This window comes from Gekko japonicus, unplaced genomic scaffold (assembly GCF_001447785.1).
Source record: "Gekko japonicus isolate JY-2015 unplaced genomic scaffold, Gekko_japonicus_V1.1 scaffold569, whole genome shotgun sequence".
Classification (NCBI taxonomy): domain Eukaryota; kingdom Metazoa; phylum Chordata; class Lepidosauria; order Squamata; family Gekkonidae; genus Gekko; species Gekko japonicus.
This window is the reverse complement of record NW_015164681.1, coordinates 28,077-49,399: the sequence shown is the minus strand read 5'-3', so window position 1 is coordinate 49,399 and position 21,323 is coordinate 28,077. Positions and strand designations below refer to the sequence as shown.

General features: G+C 45.1%; 1 protein-coding gene across 1 annotated transcript in view; it reads left to right on the top strand.

Moving 5' to 3' along the window:
• The window catches only part of LOC107108797 (Krueppel-like factor 12), a gene marked incomplete at its 3' end in the record, with an annotated part of 139,806 nt that overhangs the window by 103,504 nt on the left and 14,979 nt on the right, over window positions 1-21,323 (top strand). The window contains exon 4 of the mRNA XM_015409318.1: window positions 5,908-6,043. Within this exon, the coding sequence (XP_015264804.1) occupies window positions 5,908-6,043 (136 nt within the window). The remainder of the gene's footprint in view (window positions 1-5,907; window positions 6,044-21,323) is intronic.

Below are 21,323 nucleotides of genomic sequence, written 5' to 3'. Positions count from 1 at the left end.
TCCCCCCGGGGTCCAATCCGCCGGTGGCGCGGAACGGGCCTCTGGAGTGGGGGTTTTCCCGCCCCCCTGGGGGGACTTGGCAAGCCTAATCCTGTGAGACAGGATTCCCGAATGGGGAGCCCATGGGGGCTGTCGCACCCACAGCTACTTTCCCTGAGCTTTTCAGAAAGTGGGCAGGGCTAGGGACATTGTATGGCTGGGCTTGTTATTGGCTGCTCTCGCTCAGATGAGAGGGTTTTCTGTGGCTGTAATTGTAACTCCAGCCATCAAGGAGGTTCAAGAGGACTAGTTAGCCCCTGGGCTTTCCAGCGTGTGGTTTCATTCCTCCTTCGGGCCTGACTGACGGTTGCCATGAGTTTCCTTCGTGCACCAGAGAGGGGGCCTGCGAGCTGGGCTGTTCCATGAGGGGAGATGAGTGTCCAGGAGTAGAAGCCCACCCACTCCTTCTGTAGGCTTGCTGTCCCCTCAGTGGCTGGGGCATGCTTCCAGTGAAAGTATAAATACTAATCTTTATAGGCCAGTGGCTGGACTCTGAATAAAACAAATTCACATTCACGTTAATTATGCCAATGGTTGAGAGAAGCCTTGTGCTTTGAAATGGACTTATTTTTTGGTGGATTGTTCTGACCTTGAAGAAACGAAATGGTGAAACGGGCACTCAAAGCTGTCTGCTCATAGCAGGGACTGTACTTGGACTATTGATTGATCAAACATCTGTTTGAGAAATTATCTGGCTGAGAAACTGAGGATTGGATCCTAACAGAGATATTTCACTTCGGTATGAGCCACAACTCAAGTTGTAGCGGCTTTAGAAATTGATTGACTTTGTGTTAAGACTACACCTTTAACTATATTGTGTTGACTGTTTATAATAGTTTATTTAATAGAAATAGGGATTGCATTAGTAATTTTGTCTGCAATTGTTTTTTTCTTGGACTGTACTCTGAATAAGGCAGCTTCATATGTTCAGCGTGGTTGTCATGCCATTCTTTTAGAAAGTGAGGAGGGAGGCATTGCATCTGGCTCTATGTCCTGCAGCAGCCATTTTGGATTTGGGTCCGCCTCCTGTGGCAGCCATTTTGGGGTGGCGCTCACCACCCTCTTTCAAAATTTCAAAGTGCCCACAGGCGCAAAAAGGTTGGGGACCCTGATGTAAGATGTGGCCCTGAGGTTCCCAGTGGTCATCCTTGTACTGGAGGTTGAGTTTGGGGCAGGCCTGCTCAAACCAAACACCAGCCCTTAGCTAAGTAGGGTAGCTTGCCAATCACTTGACACTTTCCTCCTCCTTGGGATCATATGGAAGGCAGTAAAAATAAGATTTTTTGAGTGCAGTCCTGTGCAGAATTACTCTAAGCCCACTGAAATCAGACTGGAGCTCTTTTGCATAGAACTGCACGGCTACCGAGTCTCTGGTGAGCTGGATTCAGCTTGGATGTTATGGCCTAGTTTCCCAACATTAAAACATCACACTGTCATCCCCACCTACCATCACTGGTGTTTAAGGGTATCTTTCCGTCTGCCCATGAAAGGATGTTAACGTTCAGCATTCATGACTAAGAAATGATAGTCTTGCGGCATTAGCAAACTTACTGTGTAATTAGTTGCATAATTCAGAAAAAGGGCAAGATAATATAGCTGCCATTTTCAAGTCTCAGCTACGCGAAGAGGTTGATGGAGTATCGTTTGCAAATAGGTTTTAATGGTGAAGGATGCCCTTCCCCTTTAATTTGCTAACAGGGTATCGAGAATGGATGGCCCCTTGCTTTGTATTAATCAACTCTGTCAAGCCATAGCGCATGTCCTTCTGCCAAAAAAAAATGCTATTTGTGATTGAGGTTTGCTTGGCAATTGGCATTAAGGACTAAGTGTATCTACAAAATGACTGGAGATCCTAAAGTATTTACTCGAAATGAAGACAACCCTGAATGTAAGACAACCGCCCCTATACACACACAAAAAATTACTGACAAACATAGCTGTAACTTGTATGCAAATGTAAGGCAGCCCCCTCTTTTCCCCACTTTTTTTGAAGGCATACTTGGGGGGGAAACTTAGTCTTGTATTTGAATAGATACCATATCTGTTAAGATCAAAGGTTTGCCTTTTCTGGGGTGAAAATTCTAGCTATTCTCTGAAAGTCAGGGCTAAAAAAAGCCTTTACTCTGACTAATGTTCTCTGGTTGCTAAACTCGGAGCTTTAAGGAGAAGAACAAACATTTCAAGCGTCTTGGTAAAATAACGCGACTTGACAACCCAGAGGGAGAGATTTTAATATTATAATAATGATTGATGATGAGTGTCTTCCCACTGCTTTTTCAACAGTGGAACCTTCTCCCACCAAATAATTGTACCTCTCTTGGGTTATCTGGTTTAAGTTCTTCTAGGACAGACCACAGTTCATGCTTTTGAAAAGTACATTATTTGTACTGCACATATTAGTCCAGTTTTTTGTTGTTTGTTTTAATCGCAGGGCAACAGTTCCGTTTAAAAAATCATTAAGGTCCTATTATCCGTTCCATCAATTTATGAAACCTGAGTAATTATGGACATCTAGCATTAAGCCATTTGTTATTTTGATTCTTAACATTCTTTGAAAACTACAGAGATCATATTGCTGGTCTCAGATATGCATCTTTCACTGTTTATGGGTTGGATCCAGACTAAATTTTCCAAAGGTCAAATGGAGCTGTCCAGCATTCCCCTTCTCCCACGGTAGCCCACTAATTTCCATGAATTGCTGCTCCTGGGGGTTAGGGGACCTCAAGGGACAACATAAAGAGGGTCTGCCGTGGGAAGGGGAAAGCCAACCCTATCTTAGAAGAGAAGAAGAGAAGAGGAGAAGAGATTGGATTAATACCCCGCCCTTCACTTGGAGTCTCAGAGCGGCTTACAAACTCCTTTCCCTTCCCCTCCCCACAACAGACACCCTGTGAGGTGGGTGGGGGCTGAGAGAACTCTGACACAAACTGCTCTTTTTCAAGGACAGGTGTGTCACTGCTTGTGACTGACCCAAGGTCACATCAGCAGGTGCAAGTGGAGGAGTGGGGAATCAAACCCGGTTCTCCCAGATTAGAGACTGCACACGTAACCACTACACCAAACTGGCTCTCTTACCATGTTTTGCACAGATGATAACTGCTGCAGATGGAGTTACTGCCTGCAATTCTAAGCCTCCTTAAGTAGAAACTCTTAATTTACCTCTCCTCCAAGGAGTTCAGGATGGTGTTCACAATTCTCCATTTTGTCCTCCAAAGGACAATGTCAGGTAGGTTAGACTGAGAGAGAGAGTGACTGGCCCATAGCCACCAGGTGAGCTCCATAATGGAGTGGGCATGTGATGAGACGATGGGCAGGGGGCAAGAGATGCCTTGGTGGCTACAGTGATAGAAGGGAGCCCAAGTGACACTGTGGCTGGGAAGAAGGGGAGATGGTGCTCTATGCCGGACAGAGGATCCTTTCCAACTGAGAGGGACAACACACCAGCCTTCTGATGTGTTAACACCTCGTAATTGGACGGTCCAGGTTCGGTGGGCTTGAGCCCCAAGGCTTGGCACCCAGATTGACTGAAGGCCCCACAGCACATGTAGGGTGAGGTCTGAAAAGGAGAACTGTTTCTTTGTTTGAGGGGGAGAGACTCTTGGAAGAAATTATTGGGTCTGTGGTTGAATGCCTTTGAGTGTGTGTTTTGTCATGAAGGATGACAGAGGAGAATGATGCCAAAGAGGGTTCTGGATGCACCAGGGTTGGGGGCATCCTGCAACTGCCAGATATGGGATGTAATATGGATTGTAAGTACTTTAGTTATCAACTGTCTTTGTGTTTATTTTACTCAGTGTACCTCAGATCCAGGGGTCATTTCATAGAAAAAGAGCTAGGGGGACTCATTAGCATAACTCATTAGCATATGCCACACCCCCTGACATCACCGGAAGTGTGTCCTAAGGCCACACCCCCTGACATCACCTGAAGTGTGTCATAAGGCCACACACCCCGCCCCAACGGTCCCGGCCGCCGCCGCCGGCCTTGCATGAGGAGGCAACTTACCCTCCCTCTTCTCCTGCCTCCTCCTGGCTGAATGAGGGCCGGAAGCGGGGGGCGGGGCTTTGTCATGTGCCCCGCCCCCGTACCTCACCCGGGGGAACTGTGATCCCCCGCGATCCCCCCCGAAAGGACCTCTGCTCAGATCTGTCCTTTGCAATACCATTTGCTTAACTTGAAAGAGTCTGCACAAGGCCTTACCCACCCGCCTGGCCACTTGGCATGCTACTGAGCAACACCCATGTAAGGCTGACTGGGCAACCCATGTGAGAGAGAGGGGCTGGATTTTACCCAAAGTGGTGGCAGCAACAGTAAAGGCCCCCCCCAAAAGTGACTGGTCTTGACTAGGGATGGGCACAAATCAGAAAAATGCAGGTTTGTGATGGTTCATGGGTTCTCATGAACCATGGTTCGTGAACCTCCACAAGCTTTTCCATTTACTGAACCAATTCGGGTTCACGAAGTTTGTGTAGCTTCCACACGGGAGAGGGAAGAGCAAAGGCATCACTGAGCTGGCTTACATCTATTAGATACAAGCCAGTTCAGCAACGCCTTTTGCTCCCCCCATGGAAGCTGCTGCAGCAGCTACTGCAAGTGAACTCAGAAGAATGCCCTTGAGCTGACTCACGTTGTGTCGCTGTGGTGGCACAACTCACCAGTGAGCTCAGAAGGCATTTTAAGGCCTTCCAAGCTCACTGGCAAGTCACGCTGCTGCAGCACATCTTTAAAGCATTCTCGACCATTGCCTTTGGCGCCAGCATGTCTGGCCCATGAGCTCTCTTATGAACCGAACAAACTGCCACAAAAACCATGGTAGTTCGTGGTCGGTTTGTGAACAGTGCGATTTTGCAAATCGGGGTTTGCGATCACACAAACCAGCATGGTTCATCACAAAATTCAGTTCGTAATTTGGTTCATGCCCATCCCTAGAGAGCCAGTTTGGTGTAGTGGTTAAGTGCGCAGACTCTAATCTGGAAGAACCAGGTTTGATTCTGCACTCCTCCACTTGCACCTGGCTGGATAACCTTGGGCAAGCCATAGTTCTGATAAGAGCTGTCCTTGAAAAAGAACAGTTTCTGTCAAGAGCTCTCTCAGCCCCACCTACCTCACAGGGTGTCTGTTGTGGGGAGGGGAAGGGAAAGGAGTTTGTAAGACACTCTGAGACATCTCTTCTTCTTCTTCTCTCCCTAGTCTTGACACACAGTGTGACAGAGACCTTGACAAGGGATCCGGACCCAGGTCTCCCCATTCATAGTCCAACACTAGTAGACCGCAGTAGCTTTGATTATAACAGAGATTAGTGACCCCTAGGTCTCCTCTCTCTCTCATGGTAATGGCTAGTAACCAAGTACATGGTATAAAAGTGTCATAGTGAAGTTCCCAGTCCCCACAGATGGCAAACATTGAAGTGGAAGAGCAGGCTACAATGCAATTATGTCATGCCTTTTTAATTTGCCACATATGATGAACAGAGGAAGAGAAGCGTAGCCTGTTTCTTGTGATCTCTGTAACATGCACTCTCCATAAAGTCTAGTTTCAGCCTCAATAGGAAATCAGACTCAGTGAACCAAATGGGATTGACTTCCAAGGAAATATCTTTAGAATGAAACAGCAGCCCTGTTCCTCGTTAATATCAGCAGAGTAACATATACGTACTAATTCTCAGTCATCTTCTGTTATTGTTTGCGTGTGAAATGGCCAAGGGTAACTGGAAATCGCCAAACCAATATGCCTGCTATTCTCAGTGTGGTAAGAATATCCATGTAGTAGAAGGAGCTGGAGGTGTACACCTTGTGTGTTCTTCCTGAGCAGTATCAGTTTCACTTTGTGAATTTTAATCCATTGTGTATCTTTTTATTCCTCACTCAGCACAAATGGACCCACGTGGCCTGTCTCCCAGGCAAATTAAAAGCGACAGTGATGATGATGACCTGCCAAATGTGACCTTGGATAGCGTTAATGAAACTGGATCCACCGCCCTGTCTATAGCCAGAGCCGTTCAAGAGTAAGTATCGAGTTCTCAGGGTTATGTCAAAGCGGCCAGTGCCTAATGGAAACACCGGGTCATGTGGTGGTTCTCTAGATACGTTGCCCTACATCTGCATCCATAGCGTTCCCAGACCACTGTGTCTGTTAGTAGCAGTACCTTTAGTAGCTGATCATTCAGTCTCTATAACAAGCTAGGGATGTGTGTGACCATGTTTGTGTGTGCATACGCTGTAACTTGCAGTTGGAATATGATTTTCAGTTTCTCCTCCTTTTCTCCAAACGAGTTGTAGCACTGGTACCTATTTTGCTAAAGTTGATCTGTGCATTAAAATTAACCTGTGCCGCTGTGGTGATGTGGCTAGCTGTTGTTTTCTAGACAGAACAGATTTTGAACTGTGCTACAATTTAAAGTCCTACACACTTCAAAAGAATACTATAAACCTACTGGATTACTTTAAAAGAAAATAATCAGAGTCTTAGTTTGTGTTCAGGAAAATAATGGCTACGTTCCCGAATACGTGGATGTTCAGAAAATCTCTGGGAAAGTGGGCGGAGTTTATTGTGGTGGAGTAATAATTATAATTGTCATATGGCAGTGGGTGTAGTATAGCCAGGAGATCCGAAGATTGTCTGGCAACCTGAAATTCCAGCTAGGTTGTGATGAGCTAGGTTTGTGTGTTGTTTTTTTGGGGGGGGGAGGCTGAGAGAACTGTGACTGACCCAAGGTCACCCAGCTGGCTTCCTGTGAAGGAGTAGGGAATCGAACCCAGTTCTCCCAGATTAGAGTTCGCCGCTCTTAGCCACTATACCAGACTGGCTCTCTTGTGGTAGAGTATTATATGCCCAGCAAGGTAACGTTATTGACTCGGCCATTTCCGAGGTGGTGAAAGTCATAGGGAGTCTTCAAGTAACTTATCCAGCCAGTGATTTGATTTATAGGGTGGATAAGAGAACGCCTGTCTCCCGAGTAGCTCAGAATTTGTGAAGGGTACGATTTTTAAGGGATACATTTCCTAACAGGGACCATTCCTCCTCCCTTACTATTCATTACTGATTTACTTCTTTTATGCCTCGCCGTTCTCCCCAACGGAGACCCAAAGCAGCTTACATTGTTCTCTCCTCCGTTCTATCCTCACAACAACCCTTTGAGGTAGGCCAGACTGAGTGTGTGTCACTGGCTGCATGGCCACCCAGCCAGCTTCCTTGGCAGGGTGGGCATCTGAACCTGGCTCTCGCAGATCCTAGTCCGAAACTCTAACCGCACCACACCCATTCTACCTGGAGAACTGAAATCAAGCAATGCAGTTACATTGCTGGCATCACCACCCAGGGAGTCCAGACTGTCCTCCGCACGAAACGGCCTTCTCGTTGGTAGCTCCCATCCTGTGGAATCCCCTCTCTCAGGAAACCCTCCGTATCCTTGGCTGTCTTAGACGGGCAGTTTAAAAATTCTTCTTTTTGATATCTTCTTCTGTTGGCATATTTAATTTTGCTGCTGCTGCTTTTGCATCGTGTTTTTTTAATAATACGGGTGATTTGTTGTTCGGATTTTAACTTCTCAGCCTGCGTCCTACCACTCTGCTTAGCAAAGCTCAAAGCCTTTTCCAGCTTAAGCAAATCCAAGAGATCCTTGGGCTTTTAGGGGTGTCATGCTCCAGGTGGAGGCATGGAGACCTCCTGATATTACAGTTGATCTCCAGGGAACCCTGGAGAAAATGGCTGCTTTGGAGGGTGGAGTCTATGGCATTATGAGGTCTCTCCCCTCCCGTCCCCCAAACCCCACCCTCCTCTGGCTCCACCCCCAAAATCGCCAGATATTTCCTAACCCAGAACTGGCAAACCTACTTAGATTGGAGCCTTCCTCCAGTGTAAATGACTCATAGAGACAATGAAGGATTTTTAGGCTGGAAGAGCAGTTCAAACTGAGCAGAGTTGTAGAATGAAGAACACTGTTAGCTTTTGGGACTAAATGATTGAGCAGAGGTATGTAATTGGAAAGAATAAGTAAATATTGGGATTCTCTGCATACAGACCTGGCGAGCTGGCTGTTTGCCTATTTGATGCTCCTTCATCACACAAAGAGGATCACTGGCTGAGAGAGACTGAACCGGCCCTCGACTCAGGATCATCAAACTGCCTTAGGGGAATACCACCTCCAGTGCAGATGAAACCCTGGGTGTATAGCAGTAAAAGTCCTCCTAAGTACAAGACAGAGTCGGTATTGGCCTGTTGGTAAAATGATTAGATCGATGCTGTGTGCAAAATTTTAAAAGCTAGGGAAAGTTGCAGTGTTGGGAGAGAAGGAAGAATCCTCTTTGTCAGAAGCTGGCTTGTTGCTATGGAAATGTGGATCGACTTTAAACAGGGCTCTTTTTGTAGCACAGCGGTTCTCAATCTGTGGGTCGCGACCGCTTTGGGGGTCGCACGACCCTTTCACAGGGGTCACCTAAGACCATAGGAAAACACAACTTTTCAATGGTCTTATGATGGCAACGAAAATAATGTTATGGTTGGGGGCAGTGTTCCCTCTAAGCTGAGTGAGTGTGAGCCAGCTCACAGTTTTTGAGCCTCCAGCTCACACATTTTTGTCTTCGCTCAGGAAGGAGGGCTCCAGAGCAAACTAATTTATGTAGTAGCCAAATTGCTTGCTCACAACTTTAATGCCAGTAGCTCACAAAGTAGAATTTTTGCTCACAAGACTCCACAGCTTAGAGGGAACATTGGTTGGGGGTCACCACAACATGAGGAACGGTATTATAGGGTTGCGGCATTAGGAAGGTTGAGAACCACTGTTGTAGCAGGAACTCGTTTGCATATTACGTGACACACCCCCTAATGTAGCCAATCCTCCAAGCGCTTACAGTAGCCCCTGTAAGAAGAGCTCTGTAAGCACTTGGACGATTGGCTACACTAGGGGTTTGTCGCCTAATATGCAGAGGAGTTCCTGCTACAGAAAGAGCCCTGTAGGATTGGTATAGTGTAGATTGTTCTTGGGAGATCTCGGAAGCTAGGCAGGGTCAGTACTCAGATGGGAGGCCACCAAGGAGGACTTTGCAGAGGAAGGCAACGGCAAACCACCTTCGCTTAACCACTTGCCTTGAACACCCTATGCAGTCACCATAAATCAGCTGTGATTTGACAACACTTTACACACATACACACACTTTCAGGAAATTTTGAAGAGGACAGCGAATATTGGATTCCCCCCCCCCCCAACAGAATAAAATGAAAATTTGGGGAAATACATGCAATACTTGTTTTCTTATCAAATCTAAGCTTGTTTTACTGCTTTTAAGAACGTAAAATGGTGATTCATTTAGTATATTCCTACAGTTGGGCTGTTCGGCACATTTATAAAGCTTTAAAAGCGTAAATGCCTCCATTTTAGTCAACCGAGACTGAGAAGTATGCCCAGTCTTGGAGAAGGTAGCGGGAGCTCCCTCAAAATATCTTAGTTTATTCTGTGTGGGAAAGTAAGGAATAAAGCAAGGCTTAAAATAGAAACTATCAACATTGTAGTCAACAAATGTTTCTATTTAAAAAAAAAATAGAATGAAAAACAGCAGGATTTTTAAAAACTATTATTTCCACCTATATTTTCATTTTTGTCCCTGTAGGCCTTTCTATCTCTGAATTGTACAGATTAATATCTTTGAGCAGTTTGCAGAATTTTAATTTGATATCTAATTTTTGATATCTTCTGCTGTTGGCATGTTTAATTTTACTGCTGCTGCTTTTGTATCATGTTTGTTTATAATACAGGTGATTTATTGTTTTTTACAATAATACAGGTTATTTATTGATTTTAATTTCTTGGCCTGCATCCTACCACTCTCCTTAGCAAAGCCCAAAGCCTTTTCCAGCTTAAGCGACTCTCTTTCACAGAAGGCAGGCAGTCCACCTATCTTATGTCAGAATGATGCCACTCAATATGTGATGGTGTTGTATTAGCCCCAGTAGCCACCATTCCCCTCTCTGAGATATTTTGATATTATCTTAACAAGTCTTGGCCCGTTAATCCATTCTGGGGTGTGTTAAGGGCAATAATTTCAATGGACAAAATGCAGTTCATTTGGGGCTGGCCCTGAACTGGCAGAGACTGACCGAGAGAGAGATCTTGGAGTCGTAGTAGATAACTCAATGAAAATCTCAAGGCAGTGTGCAACTGCAATAAAAAAGGCCAACGCTATGCTGGGGATTATTAGGAAGGGAATTGAAAACAAATCAGCCAGTATCATAATGCCCCATATAAATCAATGGTGTGACCTCATTTGGAGTACTGTGTACAGTTCTGGTCACCACACCTCAAAAAGGATATTATAGCATTGGAAAAAGTGCAGAAAAGGGCAGCTAGAATGATAAAAGGGTTGGAACACTTTCCCTATGAAGAAATGTTAAAGCGCTTGGGGCTCTTTAGCTTGGAGAAACGACGGCTGAGGGGTGACATAATCGAGGCTTATAAAATTATACATGGGATAGAGCAGGTAGAGAAAGAGGTACTTTTCTCCCTTTCTCACAATACGAGAACTCGCGGGCACTCAATGAAATTGCTGAGCGATCGGTTAGAACAGATAAAAGGAAGTACTTCTTCACCCAAAGGTTGATTAACACATGGAATTCACTGCCACAGGAGGTGGTGGCGGCTACAAGCATGGACAGCTTCAAGAGGGAGTTAGATAAGCATACGGAGCAGAGGTCCATCAGTGGCTATTAGCCACAAGATACAGATAGGAACTCTCGGTCTGGGGCAAGGGATGCTCTGTATTCTTGGTGCTTGGGGGGTGGAGCAACAGTGGGAGGGCTTCTAGTGTCCTGTCCCCACCAGTGGACCTCCTGATGGCCCCTGGTATTTTTGGCCACTGTGTGACCCAGAGTGTTGGACTAGATGGGCCATTGGCCTGATCCAGCATTGGCTTCTCTTATGTTCTTATGAATATTCGGTATCCGTGTTCGAACTCTGTGTGATCTGGAAAGAATCCAGGTCAGCTGGCTGTGCTAGGTGGGGGCATCTCTGCAGAAGGAAAATACCTGATGTGTGCGGGGGGATAATTAAGGCTACAAGTGCTTTGCACACTCCTGTCTCCGCAGCGATCGATACTGAAACCTGTGGAACAGCTGCTCAGCCTGTGTCCTTGGAGAGCCGCTGCTAGTCTGAGTAAACAACACTGATCTCGATGGACCAAGAGTCTGATTCGGTGTAAAGCAGCATCATGTGTTCATTCTTCAATGCAAATCCAGTATCAGGTTTAAGCATAACTATGCAAGTGTGTGTGTGTGTGTGTTTTGTTTTTTTCCTCCTTCCCCAAAGGTGGCATATTTCTGCATTGAGAAGGAGCGTTGCTGAACTACTGCTGACCTGCTTTGGCAGCGCTTTTGCTTCTTTTCTTAATTCAGTGTGGCATTCAGAGGCATTAAGAATGCTGATTGTCGGAAATATTAATCCGTCAGCAAAAGAGAGAAAGCGCGTCACTGATGAGTAGTTATAATAATCCAGGTTCAGGTCGAAACTTTTCCTTGGGCTGCCTTAGGCAAGGCTGTCCCCAGGAGAACAGAGCATAAATATCAGAAGCAAGCCAGGATGCGGGTAGCATGGCATTATCAGGGCGGGAGGAGGGCGGTGAGGGCAGACCGGCTGGGAACAGGTAAGCGTACGGGAAGGATTCAGAAAGTCTGAGCCAAGCGAGCCTCTGTTAAATAAGGAAGGAAGCAGAGGTGATCAGGTTCTGCATCCAGGAAGCTCTACGCAGGAGGTGTTCACCAGCGTTGTACAAGGCTCTTCGTATTTCCTCTTATTAAAGGTAAAGGTTCCCCTTGCTCGAAAGCCAGTCGAATCCGAATCTAGGGTTGCGGTGCTCATCTCCGTTTCCAAGCCGAAGAGCCAGCGCTGTCCGAAGACGTTTCCGTGGTCATGACTAAACACCAAGGCGCACGGAACGCTGTTACCTTCCCACCGAAGCGGTACCTATTTATCTATTTGCAGTTTCTTGCTTTCAAACTGCTAGGTTGGCAGGAGCTGGAACTAGAGACAGGAGCTCACTCCGTCATGCGGCAACTCGGGTCTCGAACTGCTGAACTACTGACCTTCCACAGCCTGCAGTTCAGCGTCTTAACCCCTTGAGCCACCGCAGCTCCTTCCTCTTATTAGGGACTGCTAAATGCTGGGGCCCTGGCAGCAAAATTGAAGTGGCTTTTGCTAAGCTTGCCTTCCAAGGTTGGTTTGGCCACTGGGGCTGTTCTTCATAAACCAGCTTGATACTATTCCATGATTAGCTGTATATGGAGTTGCAGCAGAAGGTCCGTGTACAGTGGATATTGAACCATGGAAATAATTCACCTCCCAGATGTTTCCTGGGAGTAGTGATGCTTCTGTTCTGATGATATCCCCATCCTCTCCACCCAGACAAACACCACATCCCTGTGGCTCACTTCCAGTGGTGTAGTGGTAAATTTGTGGCTCACTTCCAGTGGTGTAGTGGTAAATTTGGGGAAGTACAGGAGTTTTAAGTCTTGTCTCACTAACAGGAGTTTTAAGCCTTGTCTCACTAACCTGTTAGTGTTCTTTGAGGGGGTGAACAAACATGTGGACAAGGGGGATCCAATAGATATTATTTACCTTGACTTCCAGAAAGCTTTTGATAAAGTTCCTCATCAAAGGCTCCTAAGTAAGCTCAAAAATCATGGGATAGAAGGACAAGTCCTTTTATGGATCAAAAACTGGCTAGTTCATAGAAAACAGAGAGTGAGTGTAGGTGGGCAATTTTCTCAGTGGAGGGTGGTAAGCAGTGGGGTACCGCAGGGATCAGTACTTGGTCCACTGCTTTTTAACTTGTTCATTAATGATTTGGAGATGGGAGTAAGCAGTGAAGTGGCTAAATTTGCGGATGATACAAAGTTGTTCAGGGTGGTGAAAACCAGTGAGGATTGTGAGGCACTCCAAGGGGATCTGTCAAGGATGGGCGAGTGGGCGTCAACATGGCAAATGGGGTTCAATGTGGCCAAGTGCAAGGTGATGCACATTGGAGCCAAAAATCCTAAATATAAATGACCATTATATCTACTACTGTGGCCAGGAATCTCGTAGAAAAAATGGTGTGGCCTTTATAGTCAACAAGAGAGTGCAAAAGGCAGTACTGGGATACAATCTCAAAAATGACAGAATGATTTCTGTCCGATTCCAAGGCAAACCATTCAACATCACAGTAATTCAAGTGTATGCCCCAACCACTGATGCAGAAGAGGCTGAAGTGGACCGGTTCTATGAAGACCTACAACACCTCCTAGAACTAACACCAAAAAATGATGTCCTCATCATCATAGGGGACTGGAATGCTAAAGTAGGAAGTCAAAAGGTAACTGGAATAACAGACAAGTTTGGCCTTGGAAAGCAAAATGAAGCAGGGCAAAGGTTAACAGAGTTTTGTCAAGAGAACACACTGGTCATAGCGAACACCCTTTTCCAACAACCTAAGAGGCGACTCTACACATGGACATCACCAGATGGGCAACACCGAAATCAGATTGACTATATAATTTGCAGTCAAAGATGGAGAAGCTCTATCCAGTCAGTAAAAACAAGACCTGGAGCTGACTGTGGTTCAGATCATGAGCTACTCATTGCAAAATTCAGACTTAAACTGAAGAAAATTGGGAAAACCACGAGGCCATTCAGGTTTGACCTAGATCGCATCCCTGATGAATATACAGTAGAGGTGAAGAATAGATTCAAGGGTCTGGATTTGATAGATAGAGTGCCTGAAGAACTATGGACAGAGGTTCGTGACATCGTACAGGAGGCAGCAATCACCACCATCCCAAAGAAAAAGAAATGTAAGAAAGCAAAGTGGCTTTCTGATGAGGCTTTACAAATAGCAGAGGAAAGAAGGAAAGCGAAAGGCAAAGGCGAAAAGGAAAGATTTACCCAACTGAACGCAGATTTCCAGAGAACAGCAAGGAGAGATAAGGAGGCCTTCCTGAATGAACAGTGCAAAGTAATAGAAGAAAACAATAGAATGGGAAGGACTAGAGATCTCTTCAAGAAAGTTGGAGAAATCAAGGGAGCGTTCCATGCAAAGCTGGCCATGATAAAGGACAAAAACGGTAGGGACCTAACAGAAGCAGAAGAGATTAGGAAAAGATGGCAAGAATACACAGAAGAACTATACAAGAAAGACCTCGATGTCCTTGACAACCACGACGGTATAATCACTGACCTCGAGCCAGACATCCTGGAATGTGAAGTTAAATGGGCCTTAGAAAGCATTACTAACAACAAAGCTAGTGGAGGTGATGGTATTCCAGTTGAGCTATTCAAAGTCTTAGAAGATGATGCTGTTAAAGTTCTGCACTCCATTTGCCAGCAAATTTGGAAAACGCAACAGTGGCCACAGGATTGGAAAAGGTCAGTATACATTCCAATCCCAAAGAAGGGCAATGCCAAGGAATGTTCAAACTATCGCACAATTGCACTCATATCACACGCTAGCAAGGTCATGCTCAAGATCCTACAAGCTAGGCTTCAACAGTACGTGGATAGAGAACTACCAGAAGTACAAGCTGGGTTTCGAAGAGGTAGAGGAACTAGAGATCAAATTGCCAACATTCGCTGGATTATGGAGAAAGCAAGAGAGTACCAGAAAAATATCTACTTCTGCTTCATTGACTATGCTAAAGCTTTTGACTGTGTGGATCACAACAAACTATGGCAGGTCCTTAAAGAGATGGGAGTACCAGACCACCTCACATGTCTCTTGAGAAACCTGTATAAGGGCCAAGAAGCGACAGTTAGAACCGGATATGGAACAACTGATTGGTTCAGCATAGGAAAAGGAGTACGACAAGGATGTATATTGTCACCTTGCTTATTTAATATATATGCAGAGTACATCATGCGAAATGCTGGCCTGGATGAATCACAAGCGGGAATTAAGATTGCTGGGGAAAAGATCAACAACCTCAGATATGCAGACGATACCACTCTGATGGCAGAAAGTGAAGAGGACCTCAAGAGCCTCTTGCTCAGGGTAAAAGAGGAGAGCGCAAAAGTGGGCTTGAAGCTCAACATCAAAAAAACTAAGATCATGGCATCCGGCCCCATCACTCCTTGGCAAATAGAAGGGGAAGTCGTGGAAGTAGTGACAGACTTCACGTTCCTGGGATCCCAGATCACCGCAGACTGTGACAGCAGCCATGAAATTAAAAGATTTCCTTGGGAGGAAAGTGATGGCGAACCTAAACAGCATGATAAAAAGTAGAGACATCACCCTGCCAACAAAAGTCCGCATGGTCAAAGCAATGGTATTCCCAGTAGTCATGTATGGCTGTGAGAGTTGGACTATAAGGAAGGCCGAGCGCCGAAGAATAGATTCTTTTGAACTATGGTGCTGGAGGAGACTCTTGAGAGTCCCTTGGACTGCAAGAAGAACAAATCAGTCAATCCTCAAAGAAATCAACCCTGACTGTTCCCTGGAAGGCCAGATAATGAAACTGAAGCTCAAATACTTTGGCCACCAAATGAGAAGGGAGCACTCACTGGAGAAGACCCTGATGCTGGGAAAGATTGAAGGTCAAAGAAGACGGGGACGGCAAAGGATGAGATGGTTAGACAGTGTCATCGATGCAACGAACATGAAATTGAGCTAACTTCAGAGGATGGCGGAAGACAGGAGGGCCTGACGGGAGCTGGTCCATGGGGTCGCGAAGAGTCGGACTCGACTGTGCGACTGAACAACAACAACAACAAAACACCTTCCCTATGAAGAGAGGTTAAAGAGATCAGGGCTCTTAAGCTTGGAGAAATGACAATTGAAGGGTGACATGAGAGGTTTCGGCTTTTGGCTTAAACCTCTATCATGTCACCCCTCAATCGCCATTTCTGGTATTCCCAGTAGTGCTGTATGGCTGCAAGAGTTGGACTATAAGGAAGGCCGAGCGCTGAAGAATAGATTATTTTGAATTATGGTGCTGGAGAAGACTCTTGAGAGTCCCCAGGACTGCAAGAAGATCAAATCAATCAATCCTAAAAGAAATCAACCCTGACTGTTCCCTGGAAGGCCAGATAATGAAACTGAAGCTCAAATACTTTGCCCACCAAATGAGAAGGGAGCACTCACTGGAAAAGAAGACCCTGATGCTGGGAAAGATTGAAGGTCAAAGAAGACGGGGATGGCAAAGAATGAGATGGTTAGACAGTGTTATCGAGGCAACACACATGAAATGAAATTTAGCAAACTCCGGAGGATGGTGGAAGACAGGAGAGCCTGGTGTGATGTGGTCCATGGGGTCGCGAAGAGTCAGACTTGACTATGCGACTGAACAACAACAACAACAAAAACGATAGAGGTTTACAAAATTATGCATGGGATAGAAAAGGTAGAGAAAGAGGTACTTTCTCTGTTTCTTGCAATATAAGAACTCATGGGCACTCAGTGAAATTGGTGAGCAGTATGCTTAGAACAGATAGAAGGAAGTACTTCTTTACCCAAAGAGTAATTAATGTGGAATTCACTGCCACAGGAAGTAGTGGTGGTTAAAAGCGTAGAGCTTCAAGAGAGGATTGGATAAACATATGGAACAGAGGTTACCATCAGTGGGTAACTCAAGGTACAGATGGAGCTGCGGTGGCTCAAGTGGTTAAGATGCTGAACTGCAGGCTGTGGAAGGTCGGTAGTTCAGCAGTTCGAGACCCGGAGATGAGCACCGCAACCCTAGAGTCGGATTTGACTGGCTTTCGAGCAAGGGAACCTTTACCTTTACCTTTTTACAGATGGAACATTCTGTCTGGGGCAGTGATGCTCTGTATTCTTGGTGCTTGGGGGGCAGCAGTGGGAGGACTTCTGGAGTTCTGGCCCTGCTGGTGGACCTCCTGGGGGCACCTGGATTTTGGCCACTGTGTGATATAAAGTGTTGGACTGAATGGACCATTGGCCTGATCCAACATGGTTTCTCTCAAGTCCCAGAGCAGCACTCCCATGTGGCCAGTTTTCTTTAAAACAGTCTGTAAGTTGATCTGCACTATTACTTCATGTCACCTTTTTGCTACTCCCCTGTCTCCGTGCTACACTTAGGCAGAAAATCCACTAATTCCATACCCAGTTCCCAGGAAGCGATTTGTACACCACCATCACTCCCCACACACATAGAGATTGCACCCGAGTTTCTCGTAAGTCTGGTTAGAAACTACAGGTTTGCGCTCTCTCAAACTCAGATGTTCTCCTCTGTGGTGCTCATTCTTAATCATATCTCTAATTCTTAACTTGGCCCCCATGTAGATTAAAAAAACCCAGAAAATTGGGCCATGTACAAATAAGGGGCGTTTTTTTCTGCAGACCAGGGGACCACTGGATTTACTGAAAAATCCCCCAAATTAAAAAAAAAAAGAATATTAAATTTTGAGGAAAAACCAAAGTCTCATTATGCCATGTTGTGAGATCTCAGCCACCGTTTCGCTCCCACACATTTTTAAAATTAGATTTACAATAGCAATAAACAATACACAATATGATCACGTATTTAGATCATTTGCGGATCCTCCTGATTGAGTAAAGATCTGTAACAAAATAATATCGCCTAAATGCCTAGATGAAATATTATGGAAAGGCACTAGTAAACTTCCTTCGGAGATTGTGGAAAATGACTTACAAGTATGGAATATTAAATGTCATCAGCTCTTGCCCCAAATATCGAGATTTTAAACTTTTCTCAATCAAAATTGGTTTGCACCAGGTCAAAACTCTACATTTAAAACTTGCACACAGCAAAATATCACATGGATTATAGATATTTCCTCAAGACAGGGCAGTTTACAGAAATCAGAACTAGAAAAGAAATTAGGTGTTAAGTTGGTTACTTAACAAAGAGTCAGAGAGTGATTTCAGCAAAAGATCAGCTTTATTCAGCAACTCGTAACTCAACTCCAAACAGATCAACATGAATACCCAGAACAGCTTTTATATTGAAGCTATTCTACTTTTAAACTCTCCCGGCTAAAGTAGCCACACCCTACTATACAGTATCAACCTATGAGGTTGCAGGGATAAGGTCCCATCACAATAGTTCCCGCTCTTGGAACTGGCTGTTGGTGATTGGTCGGTTCTTCCTGGGCTACCAATTACAAGTGAGGGATTAGGGTCCTAGCCCAGGATGAAAGCTTCACATGGTGTTTCAATGACAGAGTTCACATACATACTTTGGTCAGATTGAATACACCACATTAGGAAAACCTGTTCCTTGGTTCCTTTACTTTCAATTAAGCCGCATGCTCGACCTGCTTAAAATACCCCAAAAGCCACCGTTCTGAGGGAGGCAGGTGAGTGAGGAGGAACAGGAGCTGCCACTGCTCTCCCTGCCACTGCCCACCACCATCACGTGGACCAGGCAGCTGAGGGTGTCAGGACAACAGATGGGTGGGAGAAGGAGGAGGGAGCAGGAGCAGCCATCTGTCACTCCTGCTGCCACCACATGACCCAGGTGGGCAGAGGTGGCAGCACTGCAGGTGGGCAAGCAGGCAGGGGGGTAGGTGCTGCTTGTCATATGAATTTTGTCCAATGAATTTTGAAAAGTGACTGCACTATTATATCTGCAAGGTAACAGGGAAGGGGCAGGAAAACTGAAGATAATTGCCAGCGATAATGCTGCGATGGTTAAAATTGTGTGTGTGGGGTGAGGTTGGTGATCGTTCTACAATTGACTAGTAGTTCAGTTCAGTTTATTGTAAATAGCAATGGGCCGTTACAAGTTTACAGGGGTGGAAAATGGTCAGTAAAATCAGTAAAAGCTCGTTTTTTCATCTTGGTCAGTAATTTGTCAGTTTTTTTTTTTTTAAGGGTCAGTAAAGTCAGTATTTCTTTCATTTTTGTGAATGCAGTTTGTGTGTTTTTTCTTTTTCTTTCATTACTGCGTTTTGGGGAAAATATGTTGCCTTCCCAGTGAGAAGAGAGATTGTTTTTAGTTCAGTTATGAAGTACTTTAAGGACTTTGTTCCTAAGAGTAAAACTGATTTGGTGAAATCTCCCACAATATGTAGAAACATAATTAACCTCTTAAAACATGAGACAATGAAAGCAGAGGTGAATTTTTTTTGCACGAGTGCCCGCTTATTTACAAAGTTCACTGCAGTGTTCCAGAAAGAAGAGCCTTTGGTGCATGTGGTGCACAAAAGTAAAAACACTCACAAGAACTATAATGAATCGTGTTTGTAAGAGTTCAGCACCGTTGTCACTTGAAGCCTTCAGGGATGAGCACTGCATACCTGTGAGAGAAGTAATCAGTGAAAGTAGAATCTGTGACGAACTGAAAAAACTTTCTGAAAAGGAACAGCTACTCTTTTTAATGGGAGCAAAAAAAACATTTCATAGCAGCCTGCAAACACCTTTTACTCTAGTCATCTTTGGGCGAGCCCATTCTCAGATATCTTCAGTGTTTAGCTCCAGCAGAGAGGGTCAAGGAGGGAACCCACTAGGATATAATGAAAGTAGCAGCAACACTCCTGGTGGATATTCCACTGGACATGATTGCAGATGAATGGAAACTTCTTAGACTTGAAGATGAAACTGCCAGTGAAACTTGCCACATAGATACATACTGGAATCAGTTCTTTGAACAGACACACCCATCTGGAGATCTAAAATACCCACTGGTCACCAAGGTGGTGAAAGCAGCATTATCATTATTGCATGGTAGTACGCAGGGGTCATTTCGTAGAAAAAGAAGTGCAGGAGCTCATTCGCATAACTCATTAACATGACTTATTTCATATGCCACACCCCCTGACATCACCGGAGGTGTGTCAGAAGGCAACCCCCACCGCTCAGGCTCCACTGGACTGTTTTGGATTGCTAGCTATTGGGGGGGGACACGTGCAGATCTGTCCTCACAGAGGAGGGAGAGCTTGTACCTGAATAAAACTTGGTCTTAAAGGTGCCACTGGACTGTTTTGGATTGCTAGCTATTGGGGGCGGGGAACGCATAGATCTGCCCTCACAGAGGAGGGAGAGCTTGTACCTGAAGGCGGGCCGGGGGGGGCTCTGCAATTTACCTGGCTGCTTCTTGCTCCTCATGGCCCAACTGAGGGCTGCTGGGAGATGAGGGTGGGGCTTGTTGCATGTGCCCTCCGCCTGGGCTCCTTACTGCCAGAGCTCTGCTCCTGTGCGCTCCCGCAGGAAATGACCCCTGGTAGGACGGACATAGAAAGAGGGTTTTCAAAAACTGGACCCATTTTGGCCAATGAAAGGGCCAGGATGTCAGAGAGAACTTTAAATGCCCACCTAACCATCAAAGAAACTTTATATCATGTATATGAAAACAATGTATATCATGTTAATATCACACAGGAGCTTTTACAGATGGCAAGAGCAGCTAATGTTCAGAAGAAGAGGAGGAGGAGGAGGAGATTGGATTTATACCCCGGTCTTCACTACCCAAAGGAGTTTCTGAGCGGCTTACAAACTCCTTTCCCTTCCCCTCCCCACAACAGACACTCTGTGCGGTAGGTGGGGCTGAGAGAGCTCTGACAGAAACTGCTCTTTTTCAAGAACGCCTCTGACAAAACTATGGCTTGCCCAAGGTCACGCCAGCAGGTGCAACTGGAGGAGTGGGGAATCAAGCCCTGTTCTCCCAGATTAGAGTCCACACACTTAACCACTACACCAAACTGACTCTCTGCTCCAAAGCAATATTGTGATGAACAGTGTGTCATTAAAGAGGAGCAAAAAGAAAAGAAAGAAGGGGGAAAGGCAGAGGAGTTGGAAAGGTTTAAGAAGATAGACAATGAACAGGATAGTATACAAGAGAAGGAAGCAAAACTGAAAAAGCTGAGACAACAGAATGAGAAGAGGAGGCTTGAACATTGCTAAATGATGCAACCAAATGTGTAAAGGAGGCTGCTGAGAAAAAGGATATGGTGGGATTCAACAAAGCACAACTCATGCTAGAAGGAGTGGAGAAAGCAATGAAAGAAGAGGACAAGAAAAAATGCTTGCGGATGCAGTGCAGAAAACTATTGGGAAACTAAAGACTTTATTAATAACAAAGATAAAGTAAAAGCAAAGACAAGTCTTACCTTACAGTAATTATGTTTTGTTGTCATAATGATTACTTTATGTGTGGTTTTTAATACGTTTTGCTGTTTTATTATCTACAGTATGTGATTATTTTTAAAAGGGAATCTTTTTTTGCCTTAAATTTTTTACAATAATGAAAATATTGTCCTATCTTCATTTTTTAAAAAATCAATAAAAAGGTGTGTGATCCTTTTATCTGGATCACATCTGACTACGGCACTGGCTATGGGGATGGTGGAG